This window comes from Sinohyriopsis cumingii, chromosome 16, assembly GCF_028554795.1.
Source record: "Sinohyriopsis cumingii isolate HCF-2022 chromosome 16, ASM2855479v2, whole genome shotgun sequence".
Lineage (NCBI taxonomy): Eukaryota > Metazoa > Mollusca > Bivalvia > Unionida > Unionidae > Sinohyriopsis > Sinohyriopsis cumingii.
The window spans coordinates 52,647,002-52,671,786 of NC_142976.1; the positions used below are offsets into that span (position 1 = coordinate 52,647,002).

The 24,785-nt window shown below is 35.3% G+C and overlaps 1 protein-coding gene across 2 annotated transcripts; it reads left to right on the forward strand.

Moving 5' to 3' along the window:
• The first annotated feature begins 7,723 nt into the window (after nt 1–7,723).
• LOC149780410 (tereporin-Ca1-like) lies at nt 7,724–11,375 on the forward strand. 2 transcript variants are annotated; one of them, XM_089936377.1, is made up of 3 exons: nt 7,724–7,778; nt 8,969–9,225; nt 10,519–11,375. In XM_089936377.1, the coding sequence occupies exons 1-3, from the start codon at nt 7,736–7,738 to the stop codon at nt 10,915–10,917; spliced, it is 699 nt and encodes a 232-aa protein (XP_089792503.1). In that variant the 5' UTR covers nt 7,724–7,735; the 3' UTR covers nt 10,918–11,375. The 2 variants fall into 2 exon arrangements, with proteins under 2 accessions (XP_089792503.1, XP_089792502.1); XM_089936376.1 differs by lacking the exon at nt 7,724–7,778 and having other exon boundaries at nt 8,698–9,225.
• Nucleotides 11,376–24,785: the final 13,410 nt, after the last annotated feature.

Here is a 24,785-nt window from a genome sequence, read left to right on the forward strand (position 1 = left end):
TTTCAATAAACCCAAATAACCAATCTGTTTCAGTTTTGAATTATTATATTTTAAAATATTAAAAATACAACAGGGATCAAATTTATCAAGAATAGTTTCCCTTTTGAAAGCTGATTGCAAGAAAGCGTATCAAGTCACTAAAACTATTATGGTGAGTAATTCTAATCATAAATAGTCGGACAGGCGTACGGGAGTTACCTCTACTTAGTAACTGGATAGTAAATCTCACAATTATAAATTGATATCTACATTGCCTTCGTCAGATAGCTGCATTGTTTGAGTACCTTTATTCGTGATTCAAATACTAAGAAGTTAATGATATATTTCCTACATAACTATATACGTTTTCTAAAGGTTAATAATACATACAAGTATGAATATCGGGTTGTTTGGATTTGTAAATAATATAAGAATATTCGGAGCACAAGTAAACATTTTGTTTCACGACATGATCTGGTTATATATATATATATATATATATATATATATATATATATATATATATATATATATATGTATGTATGTATGTATGTATGTATGTATGTGTGTGTGTGTGTGTTTGTGCACGCGTGTGTGTGTGTGAATGTTTATATGTCTGGTTTGAATTACCTCATTGATACGTATCCGTATTGGTTTAGTTTTAACAAGGTATTTTTTTATCAAGCACTTCATAAAACCAAAATATCGTCCTGACTGAGAATTTTATAAAATGGCCAAGAAATCCAGACTTGCGTGAAGTTATAACATCGTCTTTCTTTCTACTTGTTCCAAACATTTAATATAAGTTTTAAATCGTTCGTTTGGTTTAAAATTAATTATTTAAAGAGGATATATGAATCTTTATGTTTATAATGATGTTTAGATCAATAGGGAGTAAAATTTATGGAGGAAGTGTTTTTCCCTATTCCGATAAATAGTATTTTGATTTATGTAGATACCATAGAGAAGAAAGTTTAGAATATTAACAGGATGGAAAGATAACTAATTTCCTTGATGGGATATGATGATAAAGAAGGTGAACGAGAGTTCATTAGCATTATTAGCAAGCATGTGGTTCATTGCTGATTAAATCTGTGTACATCGAATGTGATTTTGTCATGACAAAAAACGAAATATTCCTCTTAATGCGATGTATGATAACAGGGTGTAAGAGTGGTCCATCACCATTATGATCATTTTGTAACTAGAATAACAGATAATGAATTATAATAGATAGGATAATTGAATCTGTTTACAGTTTCTCGCCAACATGACATGTTATGTGGAGTTCTACCGAACTATTTTACAAGACATTATAGACACAGGATGATCGAACCTATGTACAGTTTCTCGCAAACATGACATGTTATGTGGAGTTCTACCGAACTATTTTACAAGACATGATACACACTAAAAAACTGGAACTCATCTACCAGATAAGATGTCCAAGCTTCTTAGGCAAATCAAAAGGTGTATGTCAGAAACTCGTGTCCTTTAATACTGGTATGTGTGAATATGGCATACGTTTTACTTTATAATTGGAAAAAAGAGGAAATGTTATATAAATTATTTTACTAAACTTTGCAAATCGACTGCGTTTGATCTTGCATGAACTGTGTCACACGCATGTCCATTCAAAGGCTATTTATTAATATGGGTCTTAAAATGCACCAAGTTTTTCAAGATACACAATAGTTCACGAAGCAGTACTTTATTCTTCACTAGACAGAACATTAGAATGAATTAATAACACTTAGTTTAAAATTATGTTGCTTACGCAAGTGGAGAAAATATTGCCTAAGACATGGTTCAATATGACATATAATGGCAATGAATCATTGCAAAAATAGAACCATAATTTGCCCGGTGAGTTCAAAGTTTTTCCCAAAGATCGACTACGGTATTCTTGGAGTTGATCGAAAATGGAAACTCGCATTGATAAGAAAAACTTGTAATTCTAGGTCGCATGCATAGAACATCGGAAAAAGTAACTGCTAAAACTTGTTGTTGGCAATTCAATTTTTTAACCCCCAATATAGCTACGATTCTTTTATATAGGATGTAAATACTGTACCTAAAACTATGATTTGGAAACCTATCTCAACGACGTTATTTTCACTGGAAGATATCCCGACAAACTGACATTAAAACATTTAAAGAATATAATGAGATAAAGAATTTGAGTAAAGTGCAAAGCGAGTAGGATACTAACTATTGATTATATAGTTATAACGTCAAACGAAGAAACATATTATTACGTGTAGTTCTTTTTTAAAAAAGTTGAAACATATATATTATCTATTTTGCTACTGGCATTTGTTTTTTATTTTGCTATCCGAAGTAATTCGCGTGACTTCATGAGTGACCAATGCCATATTTTCGTGATTCTATGTATTCTATTGCAGTTTTTAATTTAGCTTAGACTCCTGGAGAATTAAAAGAATATCACTCCACCTTCTCTCTCTCTCTCTCTCTCTCTCTCTCTCGCACGGTCTGTCAACATGTTTTATCAATGTGTCTCTATCTCCCACCTCTATCTCTCTCTCTCTCTCTCTCTCTCTCTCTCTCTCTCTCTCTCTCTCTCGACCTTTATATGAATATAACAGCGAAAATCCTTAAAACAAAAAAGCGTGGCGGATTTTTGTCTTGCGACGATTTCGCTGGACATATGATTGAAGCAAAATTGTAGTCAAACAAAGCAACGGAAAAGAGAAAGTAACAAAAGGAGGATATAAACAATTGTATCGTTCGTAGTAATGATGATGAAACTATTATATTGATTTAAATGAAAGGTAAATACATTTCATTGTTTTAATTACCTCTTGCCACTTCCTCGTTAATTTTAGTTATTTTTCCAACTCGTTTAAATATGCTATCCGCTATGCGAAAAACAGTGTGTTGAACGTTAAAGTAATTAACTTTGTTATGTTTACAGTAATATATTTTGTTCCATTTAAGCCATATTTCTTTTTAAAATCATAAGTGAGTCCTATATTTATTTAATCAATGTGTGAAAAAATATATTCAGAAAATGAAAGAAGCAATTGATCAATCAGCAATGGAGATTGAGGTTAATCGCAAGTGAAGAAATCCATTTGTTGTGTACAAACTAGAAAGGGTTGTGCAGAGTTCATTCATTCCAAATATTCTTCCAATACAAAGTTGCGTTCTTATTTGCTTTGTAAATGCAAGTATCTGTATATGTATATGATATAAATACAATAGATGCATATTATGTATCCTTGATATGCCACTCGTTTCCTTTTAATGAAAACATATATACATATGTGGCATATCAGTAACACTGCTTACATACTACACCTATATTCTGTATATAATTAACACATCAGAGCAAATCGGGTGTGACCCTATCACCAAGGCTTATGGATATATTAATATCGCCTTCTAGCTTACGAAATTTCATAGACAATAATACTAACGAGAACAGAGCTAAACAAAACTTATTTTTTGGCAGAATATATACGATGATTGGCTGTCATTATTTGCACACTGAAACAAAGGAATGATCAATAGGAGCAAGATTGAACGGATATATATATATATATATAGAGAGAGAGAGAGAGAGAGAGAGAGAGAGAGAGAGAGAGAGATTACGATTTGTTGTATGTCGGTAATAAATTAATAGCTTCATGTGTGGAATTGAGAGAGAGAGAGAGAGAGAGAGGGAGAGAGAGAGAGAGAGAGAGAGAGAGAATTCAGTAATCCATTATACTCGTTCAAACTTTATTTTCTTACAGGACACGTATTTAACATTTTCTCTACACAAATCTGTGTTTTATTGTGCATAAATTACGGACCGGTATTGTAAAGCATATTAAGAATATAAAAATCTGTTTGATAAAAATCCAGTAATGAAACATGAATTAAGAATCAGAGTCTAGAAGGATCAATATATTGTTTGATTGAACTGATGATGACCATCCCCAAAGTCACGATGTTTCTGAATTTAAAATGGTTATTTCCTTCGGGCACTCTCCGTTTGCTGACTCAGATTTCACTGAGATAGAGAGTAACTATATGTGGTCTAAACCGGTTCGTGACAACAGTACCGGATCTATAAGCGGTAAACATTGCAATTACAAGGACAAGCACCTCATAGTGAAGAAAATACGACAAACATTTACACTAAATAATAGCTGAAGATCATGAACGATTAGCGGAGCGTATGATACATAAGGAATTATTTATCAAAATATCATCAAACTGATATAACCTTCTCCCTATGTATAATAGCTACACAATATAAAATTATAGATTCAATGTTTGTAATTAGAAATGTGAGAAATCTCGTTGGATGAATAACAACTGCAATAAGGTAAAATATGGAGAACAAAATACCACCATTCATTGACGTTCTGATTCTTTAACAAAGCGGTTGATCTCAAACCATACAGGGAGAATAAATCATCCTTTGAAACTGTCAATATACGTAAGAAAAGATAAGGCAGATAGTGCCAAATGAATAGGCTAAATGACATGAGAGATAATCATCGACAATGTGCTATCTTGCAAATATACAGAACGCTTAATGTTAAATAAAGTACGTATTTCGTAACCTCATTAGTGTGAGTAATTTCAGTCTTAATTGAAGAATTTGACGTTTGAGTCGAATTATTATGACAGTACTGTTCGAGAACAGTGACCTCATTTAGAGAAAGATAACACAATTTATTATACTTCAAAATAAGAAAGTGTCATAAATATACGTAAAATCAAAACTTAATGATGTTGCCTCGACACTGTACCAGTTTCCTTTTAACAGCGCACGTGTGAAGACTGCATTAAGGCTGTTTTGAATGAAAACGTTTCATATGGCTGTATTGATAAACAGATGAGACAGATTATAATATGTCATATATACCAAAGTGGTGATAAAAGAGGCGCCAACATTTTGACCTTTACTGATAATTTGAACGTACGTATTTGCCCAGGGGCAAATTTTACAGTCTGATAGATGATTCTAGGTAGGGTTCAAAAAAGAATACTTCAGTCACAACAATATTTTTCCTATTCAGGGCTTGGCAAGACGATATATTTAAGAAAGGAATATTTTAAAAAGACAATAAAAGACAGCGTTGTAAATTACAATTGTCACTTATAAATAAGGGAATGAAAGGATGCAGACCTATAGGATACAATATTTATTTAGAATACTCATTAGACACAATATAAAGTTGTGTCCCAACAACTATTATGTTGTATGCTCTTCTTTGACTGTCGATTTCAAGCTTTAATGTAATAACTGTTCATTGCTTCATCGATATTATTGACACTTTTGCAGTGTTATATGTAGATGATGTTGATAACAGATGACACATTAGGTTTTTAGTGGCAACACGTTAATAGTATTGACCATTGTCGTGATAAAACGAGCCTGGTGGCAATTAATCTGGAAAACATATCTTTGTTTTCAAAACTCATCAGCAAACCTAAGCTTAGGTTTTGAAAGGAAGTATAATTGAACGAGTCCTTTATTATATGGTTTTATTCATCTAAAATATGTTTGGACAAAATCAAAGCATATACTTGCAGCTTATACAATGAGAGCAACAACAAGTATGTTTTATTATAAAAACGATTCTGCAGTTTTAGTATATATGCTGTTTTGAAAATAATTAATGCGATAATACAAATTGTTTGTATTGGGTCAGTCATTTGGTATTATGAGTTAAGCAGAAACTGTAAAATATAATGTTTGCAAACAGTGTTTAGAGGTTCCTAAAACTGTTAGCAATGCACATATGTAAGGAGTTATGAATGTATTCAATTTGTAACTATTATCGTTAACGATGTACGATACTGGCAGAAGATTGTAAGAATGCCTTCCACTCAATATGCGTATTAATGATGTCCAAGGGTGAAACGACTGGATGAAGCGAACCGTTTGACAAAGTGAGAGAGCCTTCAAACATATTTGGTTATATGAAGATGGTGAGGGAACAATTGTTCATGCATGTTCTCAAAGAATAAAGGGTTCATCTATCCAGACTGGCAAACAATGTATACATTTACATAAATGTATGTATCACCACGTATAAGCATCCAGCAAGGATATTTTATATCGATTATAATATGTATTCAGAACGCTACCTGCTCAGATCAGGTACTCAACGCACATGATCAAATTCGAGACAGGTAGGCAGAATATAATCCAGAGAATATAGATATATTGTCATCTATCTTTGAACAATGATGTTTATTTGGACCATTTTAATTGTGTCTATTCAGCATATGATCATGAAAAAGAATATTGTTCAGTATTCTTATAAGTCATCTGAAAAAGTTGGTATCCTTCCTGAATGATAATACTATATTAGTTATAACAAATCTTTAATATTATAGCAATGTCACTTTTCTTCTACAGGATTTCTACTTAAACGTAGTAACCACACAACTTGTTTTCAAAACATAAACTTATTTACACAATAGCAGATACACCTTAAACATCCGGACAGCTTTGATTAAATACTTGTCTACTCTATAACCAGCTGATATAGGAAACTTAGAAAGGAAAATATAGTAAACTTTACAATTACAGCAAGGGATGCAGATTACATTGACATGTTTAATCATTACCTAAATAATATTGACCTCCACAGTCTCCTCATATCAACACCAGTCAGTAGACATCACACAAATACCTGAGATGCAAAACATTTGTTTAGAATATGTCCCGTTCTATGGACAGGAGAGTAGTATATGTTCACACGTGTATCAGTACATAGCCAGATACAGACAGGAAGTTAGGATATGTTCACACGTATATCAGTACATAGCCAGATACAGACAAGAAGTTAATGTATGTTCACACGTGTATCAGTACATAGCCATACACAGACACGAAGTTAGGATATGTTCACACGAGTATTAGTACTTACCTAGATACATACCGGAAGTTAGGATATGTTCATACGAGTATTAGTACTTACCCAGATACAGACCGGAAATTAGGATATGTTCATACGAGTATTAGTACTTCCCCAGATACAGACATGAAGTTATTATACGTAGCAAAGATCTTTATTGAGTTGCTAAATGTGTTTTAAAGCTAGACAAATCCTAAAAGGGGTATTTTTACATCAGCAAAGGGCTACACGTGTAATTACACAGCTCCAATACCACAATATCCCCTATGTAGCATGAGCCTATTTTAAAAAGGTGTCCACTGACATTTACACCCGCCTTGGAGTTGATGCTGACGATTACGTATTGATTCAGGCGTGTCAGGGACATTTTTTTGTGTTATTAATAGCGACATGACTACAAGTGCGCATACATAATAGTTGACTTATCTATGCAAATACCATACAAAATCGGACACCACCACCATGTCATATTTGACGCGGATTTAATATATTTACACATAACAATAGTTACCTAAACAGTTACTTCAATTATCTGAAGCAAAAGAACTAACCTAGCTTGCAAATCAATTAGTATTCTCATCGACTGCAATTAAAGAGGTTAAATTGTGTAATTGTTTCATTAACTGTTTCAATGCCTCAATAGTTTAATCTAAAAACATTTATTTTATTCTTTTATATGTCATGGTCCTCGGTTGTCGACCACAGCCCATGAAACTTATTTGATTGGTTGCAGTCATGACGTGATGGGATCAGCTCACCTGGAACGTGCGGTCTGCTAAGAGGAATCAAAATCTAAAATGATACAAATAGTTTCACGCACAGAAGCAATATCTTGTTTGGTGAAGATCATCTGAAAAATACGATCAGCAATGGATCGACTGCTGAGCTCTCTACTATGGTTATTTGTGTTGGGTGAGTGCCTGTGTATTTAAGATCAGCTTGATCCTTATTTATTTATTTCCAATTAAATATTTAAAGTTGTTATAATTGATATATTACTGCCAGAAGGATACTTAACTTATTGCGTTTAAATGAAAATTTCTCAAACGTCTCGTGGTGATTTTCAATAATTTCAGCATTATGATTACTTCATTAAAGCCCTAGTGGACAAGAAATGCTCAACTGTTAAATTTACCGAAGTGTTTGTGCCTGCATATTACCACACCATACACTCGTGTAAGATCTTTTCAGACATATTATTGATACTATATATGTCGTTGACTCTGGAAAAGGCGATAAAGTAATATTCGGATAAGTTACTCACACATAAGCGATTTTTCTAGCATCCATCGACTCATAAAACTATGTGTGTTTCTCGTTAAAACTCTAGTTACACCATAACTCTAGAGATCCTAGACCCATACCAATAACTGCTTAAATCATTTATACTCTTATTGAACTATACCTGTAGCGTCTTTGGGCCCATACTACTAACTGTTTAAGTCATGGAAGACCATAAATATAGATCCTTCGGACCCAAATTAAGATTTAGCAAGGTCTTAATATAAAACCGTCTAGGACAAGCCCATATAACATACAACCAAAATTGACTGTGCGGAAAACTCGTAATATTAGTCAATCAACTATTATAATACGCTAGCCAAAAAGCCAACATTTATCATTATACACTCATTTCATATCAAACAAAGGTAAAGCAGCATACATACATCAGGCCTTGGCAGGATAATGTAAGAGAATTAAGTGCCGTAACTTGGTAGCCATTAAGCATTATCTCCCATAATCAAACGTTTACTAGATGTTGCACACATCAACCAACAATCATGATTTGAATAACTGAAGAACTCTTAGAATGCTCGGGAAAACAGTGGAAACGGACGAGCAGACAGACACAGAATAATGACTGTCAGCACGCATTTCCACAAGCTCAAATAGCATTAAGTCGGAAGAATCAAAATGTTTTATTTCCATGGCAATGTAAACACTGTATTTGTTAACCTTTCAACGTTGCTTGCATTTTAAGCACGTATAGCACCATATAGGCATGGTTGAGATGTAGGTAATAGATGATAAATGGATATTTATAAGCTCGCACATGATCTTCTGTGTTAATTATGAACACTTTTCTTTTTTTCTTTTTGTAGTAACAGTGTTTTGCAATACAGTAGCCGTAGTTGATGTAACAGCCGTCATAACAGCTGCTGCCAAGGCCGTGAGTGCAGGTACAAGTCTAACCGGTACAACATTGAGAGGCCTGATGAATAATGGCTACAAAGTAAATTGTGGTATTGAAATAAATAACTGGACAAGATTTCCTCTCACAAATCCTGTGGTGAAGATTGCCTCTGGAGCATTGGCTGTTCCTCCTGGTGATATCCTACCCTCCAAAAGAGAAGCAATGGTAATTATAAAGATACGACGAAATGTAGTAAACGACAAATGTCTCTGCAAGATATATACATGAGACATATCTGTTTTGTTAATTATACGGATCTGTTTAAGGAAAATGAAATATATAAAATAAGGACATGAAAGCAGATTAAAGTGGCGCCTGTTAATGTTGATAGTTCAAGGTAGACCCTTTATTTCACAGTACCAATGCAGGCTTACGCATAATTACCAAAACTATGTTTGAATTCCAGCGACTGATAATCTAGGTTACTTATAATAGGAATGGAGGGTTGATCCTAGTCATTCATATGTCTGCAAGCGAGAATCCCAGGCAGGAACACTCAAATACACGATTAGCGTATGGAACCTGCAGATTCGCCTCATTTATTATCTCTCAGGAATAAAGAAGTATTTTGAGTGTGATATTTTTTTTGCTGGAAGAGGGTTAGGGTTAGCCGATTTAAGAGACTGAAAACAATATATAGGCATCAGTTCAAAAGCATCTTACTCGTCTTACTTGATTACCTTAACGTATGCAAGAAAACTATGTTGGTCCCAAGATGTTTGAGAGTAACGCGATATGAAATAAGCCAGCTTCAAAAACGTGGTAAGACATACGTACACTCAATTAGGATTCATTGTTTGGCTTATGAAAAACGAGTATATGGAATTAATAGTATATGAGTAATATCCTAGATTAAATATAGCTACTGCAGTGAAAATATCTACAAACATTCCAGAACCTCTACATAGCGCTTGGGTGAAAGTATCAAAACAAGCCAACCAAAGACGGCTGTCAGTATTGTTCGACAAGGGAACCAAGACAGCAACAATCTTGCACCACAATTGCTTCTATGATCATTTCACTCGTGCTAAAATGACGCGAGGAGCATGGAGAGAGAGAGAGAGAGAGAGAGAGAGACAGAGAGAGAGAGAAAGAGAGAGAAAGAAAGATTATCTTGCAATTACGATGAAATTATTATGTTAAAATCCAAATGTTTAGCTTGTTGAATTTGGCCGAGTTTCTGAGGAACAATTAGGAACATGCCATCCTGAACTGTATATGAAAAATCAACGTAATGAGTGTATATTTGACATAAAAAGAAAAAAAATTTATTGTTTGCAAGGAAGACTGAACATCATTCTGACACCTATACACGTATGTAGAGACTGTATGTATGAATGTATATAGAGGTTGTATCTATGTGTGTGTGTTTGTATGTATATATATATATTTGACAATTAATTAATTAATTATCATGTCTTTACACTCAGCATTTGCATATTATTTCCTTCCGTACAGGTTGCCAGAAAGGCCTCTGACACTGCAACAGGGTCGTATGGAACAGTGTCTTGGTTGGTTGAAGGGGACGCTCGCCGAATTGTGATAATGTGGGCTGCACCTTACGACTTCAATTTTTACAGCAATTGGCTTGGCGTAGGCATAACGTCTCCAGGCGAGATTTTAAATGCACAAGGAAACACTTGGTTTAACCAAATGTACTATGGAACAAGCTCTAGTTCTCTTGGATTCAGCAGGGGAGAGTATTACTGGGAATCAAATCCAGTGATCTATCAGGATGACCTAATTCAGATATCAGGGACAATGTCAACAGATCACCTGGCAGAAGTGAAGATAACCGTTCGTCCAGTAAATATTTCAGATTTGGCCGCTCCTATAAAATCACTTCTTAAGTTGTGATGGAAAGACCCTTAATTAGGATTCGACTATTGTATGCAGACTTGATCTTCTCAAACACCGAGTCGATTTAAAACTGAATTTACTATATCATAAACATGCGAGTCCATTGACGCTTGAGTTCCTTACACTAAAGACCCAATACGTTCATGAATTAATATCATGTCTATTAAAGCATAAAGAATCTCATTGAAATAGTTTCTTTCCAAATACTAGGGTTGATATTTACCTGGCATTTGTCGTCAATTAAAAACTAATATATGCTAAAGAAATAAAACATACACTGTGACAAATATATACAAATCAACTGGAGTTTTACTTAAAGTCCCTGGCACGTGACATACAATATGCAGTCCTACGTTATTCCTAGAAAATAGGGCATACCGATGATTATCATTTTAGGATTTGTATTACTGGGTCGTTTATCTTTTCTTATAAATATGTTCTCTATAATGTTCCAGATTAAGTTATTAAAATATCTGATGGTCGCACTCTCTTTTTTTTCTCCGTGCGAGTTAGTTGCTCATTCAGAATGCTAGTTTATATTCATCTTATCAAGAGTAGTCCCCCTTTTTCTTATGGTAAACCTTACAGATTAATCGACCTAACCAGATGCGGAAATGTGGACAATACAAACAATTTCATAAAATGTGCACTCCAGTCCTAAACCCGCTCTACTTCCTTTTATTCCTCGGCCATATTTTCCCTCTTACTGCAAAATGATACACTTCTCTCTCTCTCTCTCTCTCTCTCTCTCTCTCTCTCTCTCTCTCTCTCTCTCTCCCCGGACCATCACCGCAAGGCGCAAGTGATAACCCGTATAAAACTGGGTGTAGCTACGTTTTGCCCATGGTATAGGACAATAAATCTGAAAGACAAAATGACGAACATAGAGACACATACAGACAAACACAGAAGAAAAAACAATGAGGAAGTCAGTGGCAGTTGACAGCAACATATAATAATGAAATTTATATGAATTATATATAACTCTAAATATTATTATTGACTCGTTCTGTTTCGTCATTTAGTCCAAACTATTTTCCAATCGCTTCGAGATATTCATCCGTAAAATTGTGGTCGACTTTTCTCTTTTATATTGTACTACCTTCTCCACTAAAAGCAACTTTCATGTTGAAGTCCTAAACGGACATGTATATCTTTGTATCAGTATGAGCGAAGCAATACACAAAAATTGATGTTGTTGTTGTTGTTTTTGTTGTTGTTGAGCACTTTAGATCAGTCGGTCACTCGGGGCCCCCCACAAAAATTGACAATGGTACAAATTCAAGACATTTCTGAACGTTTCTAGCCAACCAAGTTCTTCGTCATTGAAAAATCAAAACTTACATATACAAACACTTAACACAAAGTCTACGACAAAGTCTGGACTCCTGTATGTTGGAGCCACTTGGAACCATCTACAACAAGAGAGTTATTAAATCAAGCTCGTAGCTTTGACCTAATTATATACATATGTAGTAATGGTTCTCTCCGCTGGTTTTCCGGGTTCTTCCTCCACCATCAATACTGGCCGCCATGTATAGAATATCGTGTGCTGAAAAATGGCGTTAAACCCTGCAACAAGAACAACAACAACAATATATATATATATATATATATATATATATATATATATATATATATATATATATATATATATAAGTGATTAACAAATTAACTTCATCCACTCCCTTGACATGTTCACATTCTACTCGGGATAATCTTAAGTTTCCAAGTAACTTGGACTGAGTTTGGGTTTCTTAATCAAGCTTACTGAAGCCAGTTTTGTCAAATAGGGAACAAATAGTGCCAAACTAACTCATCAGTCACAGTTTAATTGCAATATTTGTACGTATCCCGGGTTAACCGACGGCCAGGTCCCTAATCTAGCGTCGGGAGGTCGAGCGTAAAGATTCTTTTGATCTTTATGTGAGTAAGGCGTGAATTATTAATAATATAACTGGTGAAATTTCATTGAAAGGTATGTTTGGAACTAAAAGGGACTCGTCTTCAACAATTTACCATTTCATTCAAAGCATGATCAATGAACTGGAAATGATACACCCACATGCGTTGTTTGAAAGCTTAGGTTTACTTAAGTAACAGGAGACCGATGAGTAAATATTACTTGTTAAAAGCGATGAAATTCATAAAAATAAGTGTTCTCAATCTCGTATTTCGGCCTGTCAAATATTTTGATGAATGTGAGTGATTTCATGGCGGCTAGATGATAATTGAGCAGTATCTAGATATAATCAGAGTTCGTAAATATTTCAGTTGTGACTATCAATTAACCATGGCAAAGAGTCTAGCTTTAACATGTCTTGCTGTAGTTGATGAGAGTGTGCTCTCTTATTTAGGCACAAAAAAGAGAACTTGACCACGTGACTAGCTTTAATCGACCCATTCTGTGGTTTTTAGCGCTCAAAGGGTACAAACGTGTTATCTGTAACAGAGCCGATGCCCTGTGTGAGAATAAGAGGCACAGTGAGGAAGCAATTGGCAACCAAGGCAGCTCTTACGATGAACAGATACTGACCGTCAGGCTGATATAACGCAATATATGTTGGAACTGGGGGAGATAGTGGAGGGAGGAGTCGGTATTACAGAGAGATGGGTCGAGTAGCGTAATTGCGAGCCAATACCATACCCATACCCCCACCTCTCAACCCACAACATCCATATTTCAAAGAAAATTTTAAATTATATTAGCAGCAGAGGGGATGAACAGAACGACTTTTGGAAGCGTCCAAAAACCGAAATAAGCCTTCCTAAAAAAAAGGGATTAAGAACCTTAAAAATCAAAATAACTAACTACAGAGGCTCTCTCAAAGATATGCTAAAGTCCATAGAGTCCCTAGGTTAGTCCACGTTATTTCTCCAACAAAAAATTATCGATGGCGAGTACATTACAAAAAGTGAACCAACTTGAGGTCCCGCCCTCCTCTGCTGCTATTAATTTATCCAAATATTTTATCAAGTCCAATACGATATCTTGTTCTAGGATCGTGCAAATTTATTGTTATAAATCCATGCGGAGTAGCTTGCGCTCGTGAAAAGAAGTTTTTAAATTTAATTATATCCATGTCACCGCTGCACCAAGTTTGATGAATATTTCTCATCGTGTGTGTATCAACTCCATTAAACACAACTAAAATATTACAGTTATCTCTGATCACTTTTGGTATTTGTGTGTATCGTTGAGTAACATAAATAACATCAGTGTTTTTACGTCTACCTCGAGAAAAAATCCTAGCTGGATTTGATGGTTTGTCCAGCATCACATAATCATATACAACTAAATTATTAATAGATCCGTCTATGAAATCTACTGATGGTGCTTCATCAATATCGGTTATAAGCTTGATAACATCGTTATCTTGATCTATTCGCGCGTTTTCATTAAAATCCTTAAGTACATTATAACATCGTTGATCATCAACTGACGGGGCTACCAAATACAATTTATCCCATTTTAACCATCTCATTATAAGATTAAGTAACAACTGCGTCTTTCCACTTCCAGATGGTCATATTATTATCATTCTGATGGAATTCGGTAACGCAGGATGGTGCTTGACAGGTTCTCGTTTTTTTGTCGCTGAGAAATCAATTATATCCATGCTGTATAAAATATCCATGGATTTATACTGTGTGAAGTGCAGGACGCGTACCCCGACGGATACAAAAACAACTATTACCACAAAAAATAACAGATCAGCGGTTACGGGTAAGTGTACGCCGTGTGGTACAAAGAAATTTAAATTTATTCCCAGTGATAATTCAGGGACAAAGTCAGCGTTAAAAAAAAAGCAACGAGGAGGTGATATTGCAGCAAAATTAGGAAAATTACTGGGAACTCCGTGGGCTAAATACCCAGGAGAAAAACATCTACCACGATATAATTATTGCGGTCCTGGTACTCGACTCGATATCAGGCTTGATAATCAGGATCAACCAAAACCAGGCGAGGAACCAATAAATGCTATTGCTAAAGCATGTCATGCTCATGATGTTGCGTATAAAAGCAATGATCTACAACATAGGCATATTGCAGATGTGAAATTAATTCATGCGCTAAATTCTAAAAAAAATAAAAATATCAAAGAAAAATTAGCTAATTGGTTAGTAAGATCCGCGATGAAAGGTAAATTATCGATAAGGGCTGGTAATATATAACATGGAATCGATTTATTATTCCCAAGAGGATACTGGAAAGGCAAAGCAGCAATTAGTAAACTCGCTGATGCAGCAGCGGTTAAACATTCAACTACTAAAGCGTGGTTATCCAAACAAGCAATATGGTAAATTTATTTACCACCACCTAAGCAAATTGGATTTGCACATTTTGATGTTAGCGTTCCTAATGAAGTTCGTCAAGCTGATATATTATTTCTACCACATGATACCGTTAAAATTGGTCGACGTCAAATAACATATAAATACGCGCTAACTGTTGCTGATGTTGCAAGTAGATACAAAGATGCAGAACCGCTATCAACGAAAACAGCATCTGAGGTAGCTTCTGCGTTTGAACGAATTTATCAACGAGGTGCTTTACGATGGCCACAGCTGCTACAGGTTGATCCTGGTAAGGAATTTCTTGGTCCAGTATCATCGTTGATGAAGCAACATAATGTCACTATCAGACGAGGACACACTGCAATTCATCGTGTTCAGGCAATTGTTGAACGATTTAATCGAACACTCGCTGAGCGGTTATTTGGATATCAATACGCGAAGGAATTTATTCAGGATACGAGATCTCGTGAATAGGTTGCAAGATTACCAAGTGTGATAGCCGCGTTAAACAATGAAGTAACTCGAACGACCAACATGAAACCTATTAGCGCAGTCACAAAAAAAGTATAACTACACAACGACGTGATCTTTCAGCGCAACCAGTATTAGGTAATACCACTGTGAGGTATTTATATGAGCCCAGTGAACATGAAGGCGGTAAAAAAGAGTGACTGATCCTATTTGGAGTGTTACCACACATAAGATATCTAACATAACAAGATCCTCAGGCAGACCCGCAATCTACAGATTAAATTCAACTGCTCCTCAACGATGATTTGTACGTGAACAATTACAAGTAATTCCCGAGGACACACAATTACCACCGCAATCACTTAACTAGCTCCTCTACGTCGATTACACTCAAGACAGGTCAACATGATATTTTCGCCTGTATGACCGCGACTGTTATCATTTCTATCTACGGTAAATTGTCTTGGATTATTACTCGAATATCTCCATAACATCACACAATTACAATTTGCACAGTGATTATTCTGTTGTTGTTTCAGCGCGTTGATAAATTCAACATCAAGATCAAATTCTCGATTATTTTTTTTATCGCTTTGTTTATAACCAACTAATTTTTTTCTTATTATATCATTGTCAATATCACCACTAGTCACTGACTCGTCCAAGACAATTCGTCTCAACTGAGATATTTTTCTGACTCTAGACACTGCGAGATAAATTAAGTTTGACCCCTCGATACGATCATCTATAATCCAAACAATTGTATCGGTCATAGTTAATCCCTGAGATGAGTGAATCGTCATTGCATATCCTAGTGTCCACGGAGATTTGTTCAACGATAATGCATCTTCAACAACATCAACATCAACTGTGATAATATCATATAATACTAAATTCTGTTTCTCGGTCTGTCCTGGTATATCAACGTCAATATTTTGCCGCCGTGTATCAGCTGGTCGATGACATAACGGAACTGGCAGCGTCGGAAACTTTTCTCGTTGTAACTGAAACAACTCTCGTTGAAGTGTATCACGAACTATCTTTCTACTTGCAACTATCAGATCATTTGGTCGCCACGTTTGTAGAAAGTCGTTCATGGGTGTTTCTGGAATTATTCCACGCATTACTTCACACTGAATTTTATTCGGTTGTAGTCTGATTAATTTTTTAAATTCCTTCAACGTTGCATCAAGCGCTCTATGATCATCAGTTTTTTCTTCATAGTAATCAACAAAGTTCTTTAGCCAATCATGTGGAGATGGTCCAACAAACGGTGGTGGTTGACCGTGATCGCCGCACATTATCACAGCATTATTTCTTGTTAACAACCAATCAAGAAATGTTTTTAATGTTTCTAACGGCACCGTGCATATTTCATCCCATATTATAATCCTCGGAATATATTTCTCCCCTGTCCTTAAAGATGTCCATGCATCACCCTTCCATCGGAAGAAGCTATGATAAGTACATGATTGTACTCCTCGTTGTTTCATCTCTCGCGCGAGTCTGTGTGTAGGTGTCAGCACGATCATATCCGAGTTCTGTTTAGGTAAACCGTTTTATTTCTGGTTATTGGATCGTATACCGATGGTGCAGAAGATATCTGATTATTTCTGCCTGATTTTATCAGGTAAATATCTTTAACCGCAACAACAGCGGATTCGGAATAATCGAGTATATATTCCTTTTTTATTCTCCACGAACCCCACGATGCACAAGTGCCTATGCTTAATTTTTCTAACAGTATGGAATATTTTTTACTTATATAAAACGAATCAGTAGCAACTCTGACAGCGAGTGTAGAAACTTTATTTATCATCGATAATAGATTTATCGAAACGTGCGCGAGCATTGAAGATCTTAAATGAGTAAACTGCGGTGACTCACCGTCCATATAACTCACAATTGTACCTAATTTAGTTCCATTTGACAAGAAAGCTATTTCTCGACTTATAAACGTATTTCTGTTCGTTGTATCAGCGATCATAAAATCTAACTCAACATCATCCATAATCAATCTTGTACAATGTCGTCTGTGATCATATGCTCCTCCATGGGTAAACTTGCCGATTATTTTTCTACCAAGATCTTTTGTAATTTTATTCTCGTAATCGGTTATATTGGGATTTTCATCATCAGAATATTTCTTTTGTTGTGGTAACCAAACTTCGGTTTGTTTCCGGCATGATATAATTGCTTCACTTACAAATCAACCGTGCTAACATCGCACAATCGAGCATATACCGTAACAGTACTATTGGTGCCCACATTTTTTCTGAAAAATGTTTTCCAAACCAGGTATAACAAATCGCATGGAGCTCTTTAGACATTTCAAATGACTCGATACAAGCAAATCCAGTTAGGTCAGAATCCGGTAATGATCCATTTATCGATACTCGTGTCATCTCGTGCGTCGGATGACCGAATCGCTCAAAGTACACAGAACAATCTCCGTAACAAAGAAAACTTCCCGGATAACATGCAACCATATCAACTGAAATAACATCTTTATGATCGTATTTAGTATTCCATAGTCCGCCGTGTCAGTATTCGACACAACTCAGCATTATGTCATTGAGAAAATCAGACAGAGTTGGCTTCCACTAATTTTTCTTTCTAGCAAAATGAGCCGCAACTGACACAACAGTAAAACAGGTGCTTAATAGTTCGTCAGTGTCAACAGTATATTGCAGTGCAAGATTTTTCATTGTTTCGTGAAGAAGACCTGTTCGATAAATAACACCATTTGGTCTTACAAACTGATCAAATTTATTATTTTCTTCCATGCATGATTCGTCGTTAAAACTCTGAAATAATCATACTGACACAGGATCGATTTTACTCATTTCGTTAATAAAATCAAACATATCTCCATCAGAATTGTTTATGGGATAACATTTAACAGTTCGATCTCGTGGAAACACTTTTACTGCGTTAGTCCACGCGTGTGCGTTATGATCAATAATTTCGATCGAAGCTCCTTTTGATTTATATTCTGATTCATACAAAATCTCTCCTGTCATCGTCGCTATGGTTATTGGAAATTTTAATCTTTTTCCTAACTCAGCGACATCTTTGATAGACGCCCCGGTATCATTAACCATTTCTCACCACGTGTTTATTATTTTACGTCTTTTATCCGTTAGACCGTTTCCACGGGCCGCGTTTGTAAAATGTTCTATTACTCGTTCAGCCACACAATTTATTTTTGAGAATTTCATCAGCGGCAGTTTATTAACGCTGGGTTTTTCATTTATCACACAGATTCCATAAATAACCGCGGTCACAGGATATTCTCGTTCATAATACGGTTTGTCAATACCGGTCAGTAGACCTGGTTTGGAATCTCTACTTAGTATGACAGTTTTTTTATCACCGTGGACAGGATCATATTTGTCACGGATAATCCAATCATCTGTTTCTGTCAACACGACAAATTTTATTCTGAAAAGATATTTGCGATTATCAAGACAGTTAATGATAATTCTGCTCGGTTGTCATTCATCGTAGCGTCGATGACATCTTTGCCGCGTATAATCTTGAACGTTGACCAGACATGAGATGCACCATCTGCGTGAAATTCTTTCGTGGCGTCGTGAATTTTATTGATCAAACTTTTATTTTTCTTATCAACTAGATGTTTTATTGGTAAATCAGGAGATATTCTGTCTAGATTAAATTTATCTGCGCTCCAAGGCTTGATTTGGGATAATCTATAGAATTCGTTCATATTATATTTCAAACAAGTATCTAAATTAAAATATTATGTATACGATGTCTCGATGCAAATGGCGCATGGTGGGTTCACTGACTCACTGCAATAAATCCTGTAAAAGGGAATTTTGCGGACAACACATGCAAAACGTTCACCGTGGAAGCTTCGGACCAATACCATGTCTGCGATGTGGTGTTGGAGTACGAGGTAAAACAGAGTTGTGTGCGTGTTGTAGTGGTAAAAAAACATCGCGAACTTAAGAGATATTATGATAAAAAAATGATGTCAGTGACGGAGCTATAAAATCCGTGGAGGATTATCTAAGTTTTCAGACAAATTATGATTTAAACAAATAATATTATTATAATGAACCACGAGTTTGTGAAGCATCCTATAATAACAAACTACGAATCAAATCGTGATGGTTTGATTAGAAATTGCAGGTTGAAGAGACCAGTTGGTACTGTTATTAATACTGGTTATCTAATGTTTGGTGCTGGGATGAAAAGGTATTACTGTCATCGTTTCATATACGAGTGTCACGAGGGGTTGATCAAAGAGGGTCTTGTGATCTATCATATCAACAGTGTGAAAACCGACAATAATTTATCCAATCTTCAGGCTATTACACAAAGCGAGAAATCTGCACGGGGAAGTACTGGCAAATATGAAAAAAAGTTGCAAGGATGGTAGTTAAATCCCTCAACGCAGAGACCGCTGAAGAGAAAACGTTTCAATCAATGTATTCTGCTGCGAAATACTTTGATATTAACTCGCGTGTGGTAAAATACGTCGCAGAAAATATAACCAAATCCACTCTTTCCAAGAAATATAAGCAAAAACTATTTTCTAATATTGTTAATGAGATCAATTATCATCACTATCAAGTAATAACGTAAAATTATATTTATTAACTATTTTTTAATTATTTATTTTTTGTCAGAAATTCCCACTTTTATACTACTTATGTTTTGACTTACGCGAAAGGGAGATTACTTCTGTAATATAGCTTTCTTCGTAGATTTCCGATTTTGATGGTCGTAATTAGTTAATTGATCATCTACGTCGTAATTAATATCAATAATTATACCAAAGAAAGATATTTATAGTTTCTAACTTATAAAATAGAAAAGTAAGCCTATTTCACATCGTACAATATAGCGAGCTATTTTTAAATCTGTTACGAGAAATCGAAGCAAAACACGCTGTTTTAATGCAGATATTTACAATCTGTTCAGAAATACAGAAATATTTAAACCGATCTGCAGGTGGCAAAACGTTTGATGGTGCAGTGGTAGTATGTAAATATATTTTATCAAGGCAGAACACGCTGTGAGTGCAAGATATTTACAATCTGTTACGAGAAATCTTGGCAGAACACGCTGCTCATTTACATATTTACAATATATTCAGAAACCGCTGTTTTATTATATCTATACTGAAATATACACAATCTATTCAGAACCCGATCTGTAGATATATAATAACTTCTGAAACGTATATTGTTAGATGGTTCGATAGCTCAGTTGATAACTTATCTGACCGTGATACTCGAGGCCCCAGGATCGAATCCCATGACTGACAACTGTCGGTGGTTTACGCTTATTAGCGATTTTTATAATTAATTGGGGACCCGCCAGCCCCTCTCCGCACAACAGAACCCCTCCAGCCACGTCACTGGTGGTAGATACATGTTTTGTATCACCCACGGGCTGATTATTGGGGGGTGTTATGTTGAGCGTAGAAAATGGCCCCGTATATGTTTGTGCTTTCCTTAATTATTTCATGGGGGCCCCGAGTGGCCGAGTGGTCTAAAGCGCTCTTCGTTACGGATCACTGCCATCTCACCTCTGTCCGCGCAGGTTCGAGTCTCAGATTCAGCCAATGTGGGTATGTGAGAAAGCTTGCCAGTAGCTTCTCGTGGGTCGGTGGTTCTTTCATAGGTTTTCCCGGGTTCTTCCTCCACCATTAATACTGGCCGCCATGTATGGCCTATCATGTGCTGAAAAATGGCGTTAAACCCCACAACAACAACAACAACAATGATTATTTCATTCATTGTATATATTTCATGTACCTACTGAACTTGCTAAAACACTCGATAGAGGTTCATGTTGGGATCGTCATTCATTGTATATATTTCATAAATGTTTCTGCCGTTATTCATTCATTGTATATATTTCATGTACCTACTGAACTTGCTAAAACAATCGATAGAGGTTCATGTGGGGATTGTCATTCATCATACATGTTGTGCTGTCCTTGAAACATCCTCGTGAGCTCGCTAAAAACTCGATTAGGGGTTCATATGAGGATATATTTTTTTTATTTAAATAATTATATACTGTGTAATAATAAACTACGAAAATATTAATGATGTAATTGTTGCTATTAAAAAATTGGAAAAAGATGGAATTAATATCTCTGATGAACTAAATCCTGAAAAAATAATTTCTGATTTTGAAATTTTACAAGAACGTAAGAACCAAGGAATGCACACACTATCATCTGAATACAAGTTTATAAAACAGATTCAGGCGGCGATGTTTCAGTCGCTAGCTAGTGTAGAAGAAGATCAAGTGAAGGAACTCGTCCCTCTCTCTGTCGCAGTAGAAAACATTAGATCGGAGTTATCCCACGAATACGAGGCAAAAACATAATTAGTACTCGTATAAGACAATTAAGAAAAATTATGTTAGATCGTGAAACGATCCAAAGTAACATCGTTGTTGAAACAACCAAGCACGTGTAATATTTTATTTTATTTTTTTCTGAAACATTTTTATTTTATCATAGATCTTTGATTTTAATATTTATTTCATTTTTCTGAAATATTTTATTTTTTCTGAAATATTCCAACATTTTTAGTCAAATTTGTTATTTTTTAAGCTATTTTAGTCGATTTGTCAAGGAAAATTGATGAATTTTCCAATACCATTCGGGTTAAACCTCAAGCGGTTCTCGAATTGATTTATCGATAAATCGTTAAAAATCAGTAAAATTGGCCCAAAAATGAGATTTTTCATGTGATTTTATTAATTTTTCGGGTAATTTTCGAGAAAAACAAGGATTTTTAATGATTTATCGATAAATCAATTAGAGAACCGCTTGAGGTTTGCCCTGACGAAAAACTGTAATTTGAAGAATTTTCCTCGACGAATCGACTAAAATAGCTGAAAAAATAACAAATTTGACTAAAAATGTTGAAATATTTCAGAAAAAATAAAAATATTTCTGATAAAATAAAATATTTTAGAAAAAATAAAATAAATATTAAGATCAAAGATCTATGATAAAATAAAATAAAATATTTCTGATCAAAGATCTATGATCAAAAATCATTACGATAAAAAGTCTTTAAGACGAAGATCTACGATAAAAGTCTTTAAGATTTCACATGTACATTCACATTCAATTCCTCCTCACACAGGTCAATTAATCGTCCTATGTGGTCTGTGAGTTTGAACTTTACTCGTGACAAATACTGATTATGTGTACGTAGATAAACAGGATTGGTTAACTCTTGCACGATCAAATCCCCAGGGGGAACTTGTGATGTGAACGTGTATAAGATGTATCCTTGTTGAGCCTGATTTGATTTTCCGAGATCTATTTGATAGCTGCCATCGATTACGTCACAGACAAGATTGACTGCGATCGTTGCTGCTATATTAACGATTTCTGGTAAAATATGTCTACCACCTCCTTGTGGGTCGTTATTATGTCTGAGAACAGTTGCTGGTGGGGCTATTTTTCTCCACACAGCTAGTATTTCACGAAAGTTTCTCGCGATAAGATCGTTGAGTGATCTTATTAATTCGCCGGTTTCAAATCCTGGTAGTGTAAAATTTAATAAATCTGCTTCAGTTATTTTATAATGATCAATATAGGCTTCTTTGATACTTTTTCTTCCTGAATCTTTATAATTATTAGCATTTATTACTTCAATAATAGTCTGATTAGCGTATTTAAGATCTAATACAATTTGATTTAAATGTTGTATCGTTGCAATGATCTGATGTTTTAGATTGATATTGGGATACTCCAGGATATAGTTTTTAAATCAACGTGTTAATGTCGTTAATGTAGTTATGTATTCGGTTTTAATTATATTAGCTGATGCTTTGAAATCTCCTTCATAAACAATATTAGTTGAAGTTTTTATATCAAAATCAATGATAGAAAAAGGTACCATAGGATATAATTTTCCATCACGAATAACAAGAGTATCCCTACCAGTCCATGGATACAAATTTCGGTATTCTGGAGTTATTATACACTTGGCATCGTCAGTGAGAAATTCTTTTAACTTCGGTTCTGGTGGTCCATGACATTCTGGCGCAATATCAGGCCAGCCTAGTACGGATCTTATCGTGGACTGATAAATATCAACGGCATAATCAGGAGAGTTTATTTCAACCGTAGAAGATAGCGTCGGCTCATGAACGTTAATTGATATTTTTGATTCTTTTCCTGTTATTGATTTTATTCTACGCGTAAATTCCTCATTGATTTGTTCGATCTCATAACTGCCAGTTGGTATTCCAACAACGACCCAATCAGGTGTTCCATCTGGTTTGTTTTTATTAGTAAATACAAGTGAATTATTTGCTGGTGTACCATCAAATGATTTCGATCTGATGTTTGGCTAGCTGTAATATACTCGTAATTGTGCTAACGCAATTTCATTCGCGCGAATCGCTAAATTCGGGATTAGTCGAGCTTACCGAGATCATCGTGGTCTTGTGCGGGGTTGTGTTTGTCACGATCTGCTGGAGTAGCTCCTGTGACGTCATTATTAATACTCGTACCTTTAAAAGCACTGTTATATATTTTAATCATTTCTGAAAACTCAAATTCAGAAATCATTCCATCATTGAGGCTTGCTGATAACAAGAAAGATAACTTCGAGTATGCGACCGTCGCTGTGTGTAATTGTATCATGTAATCGGGTAATTCTTCATTCATGCAGGTGCATATCTTTTTGGCAATGATATTGAGCACACCTGCAATAGTTGTTGCTGCTGAAATACAAATAGTTACGGCTACTGGTGCCATCATTGTCACCGCTGATAACATCACACCGGTTACAGCAACAACAGCGGATACTGAATAAACGATCACGTCGACGATAACTAGTCGTCGTCGATATTTCTATACTTTTACCGTGTATTGTTCGATTCGATCTTTCAACGCTGCTTGCCATTCACGCGCTTGATTATACCTAAATTTCTGAACGTCGATTGAGGTACTCATTATATTTTATGCAGTAACCAATTGAGGTGTTTCAGCTACAAATTCCAAACACCATCAGTAAGATGTTGCGGTTAATTTCTTATCAGATGCTTCCAGAATAAATGTTTCTTCGGTTCCCTTGTTT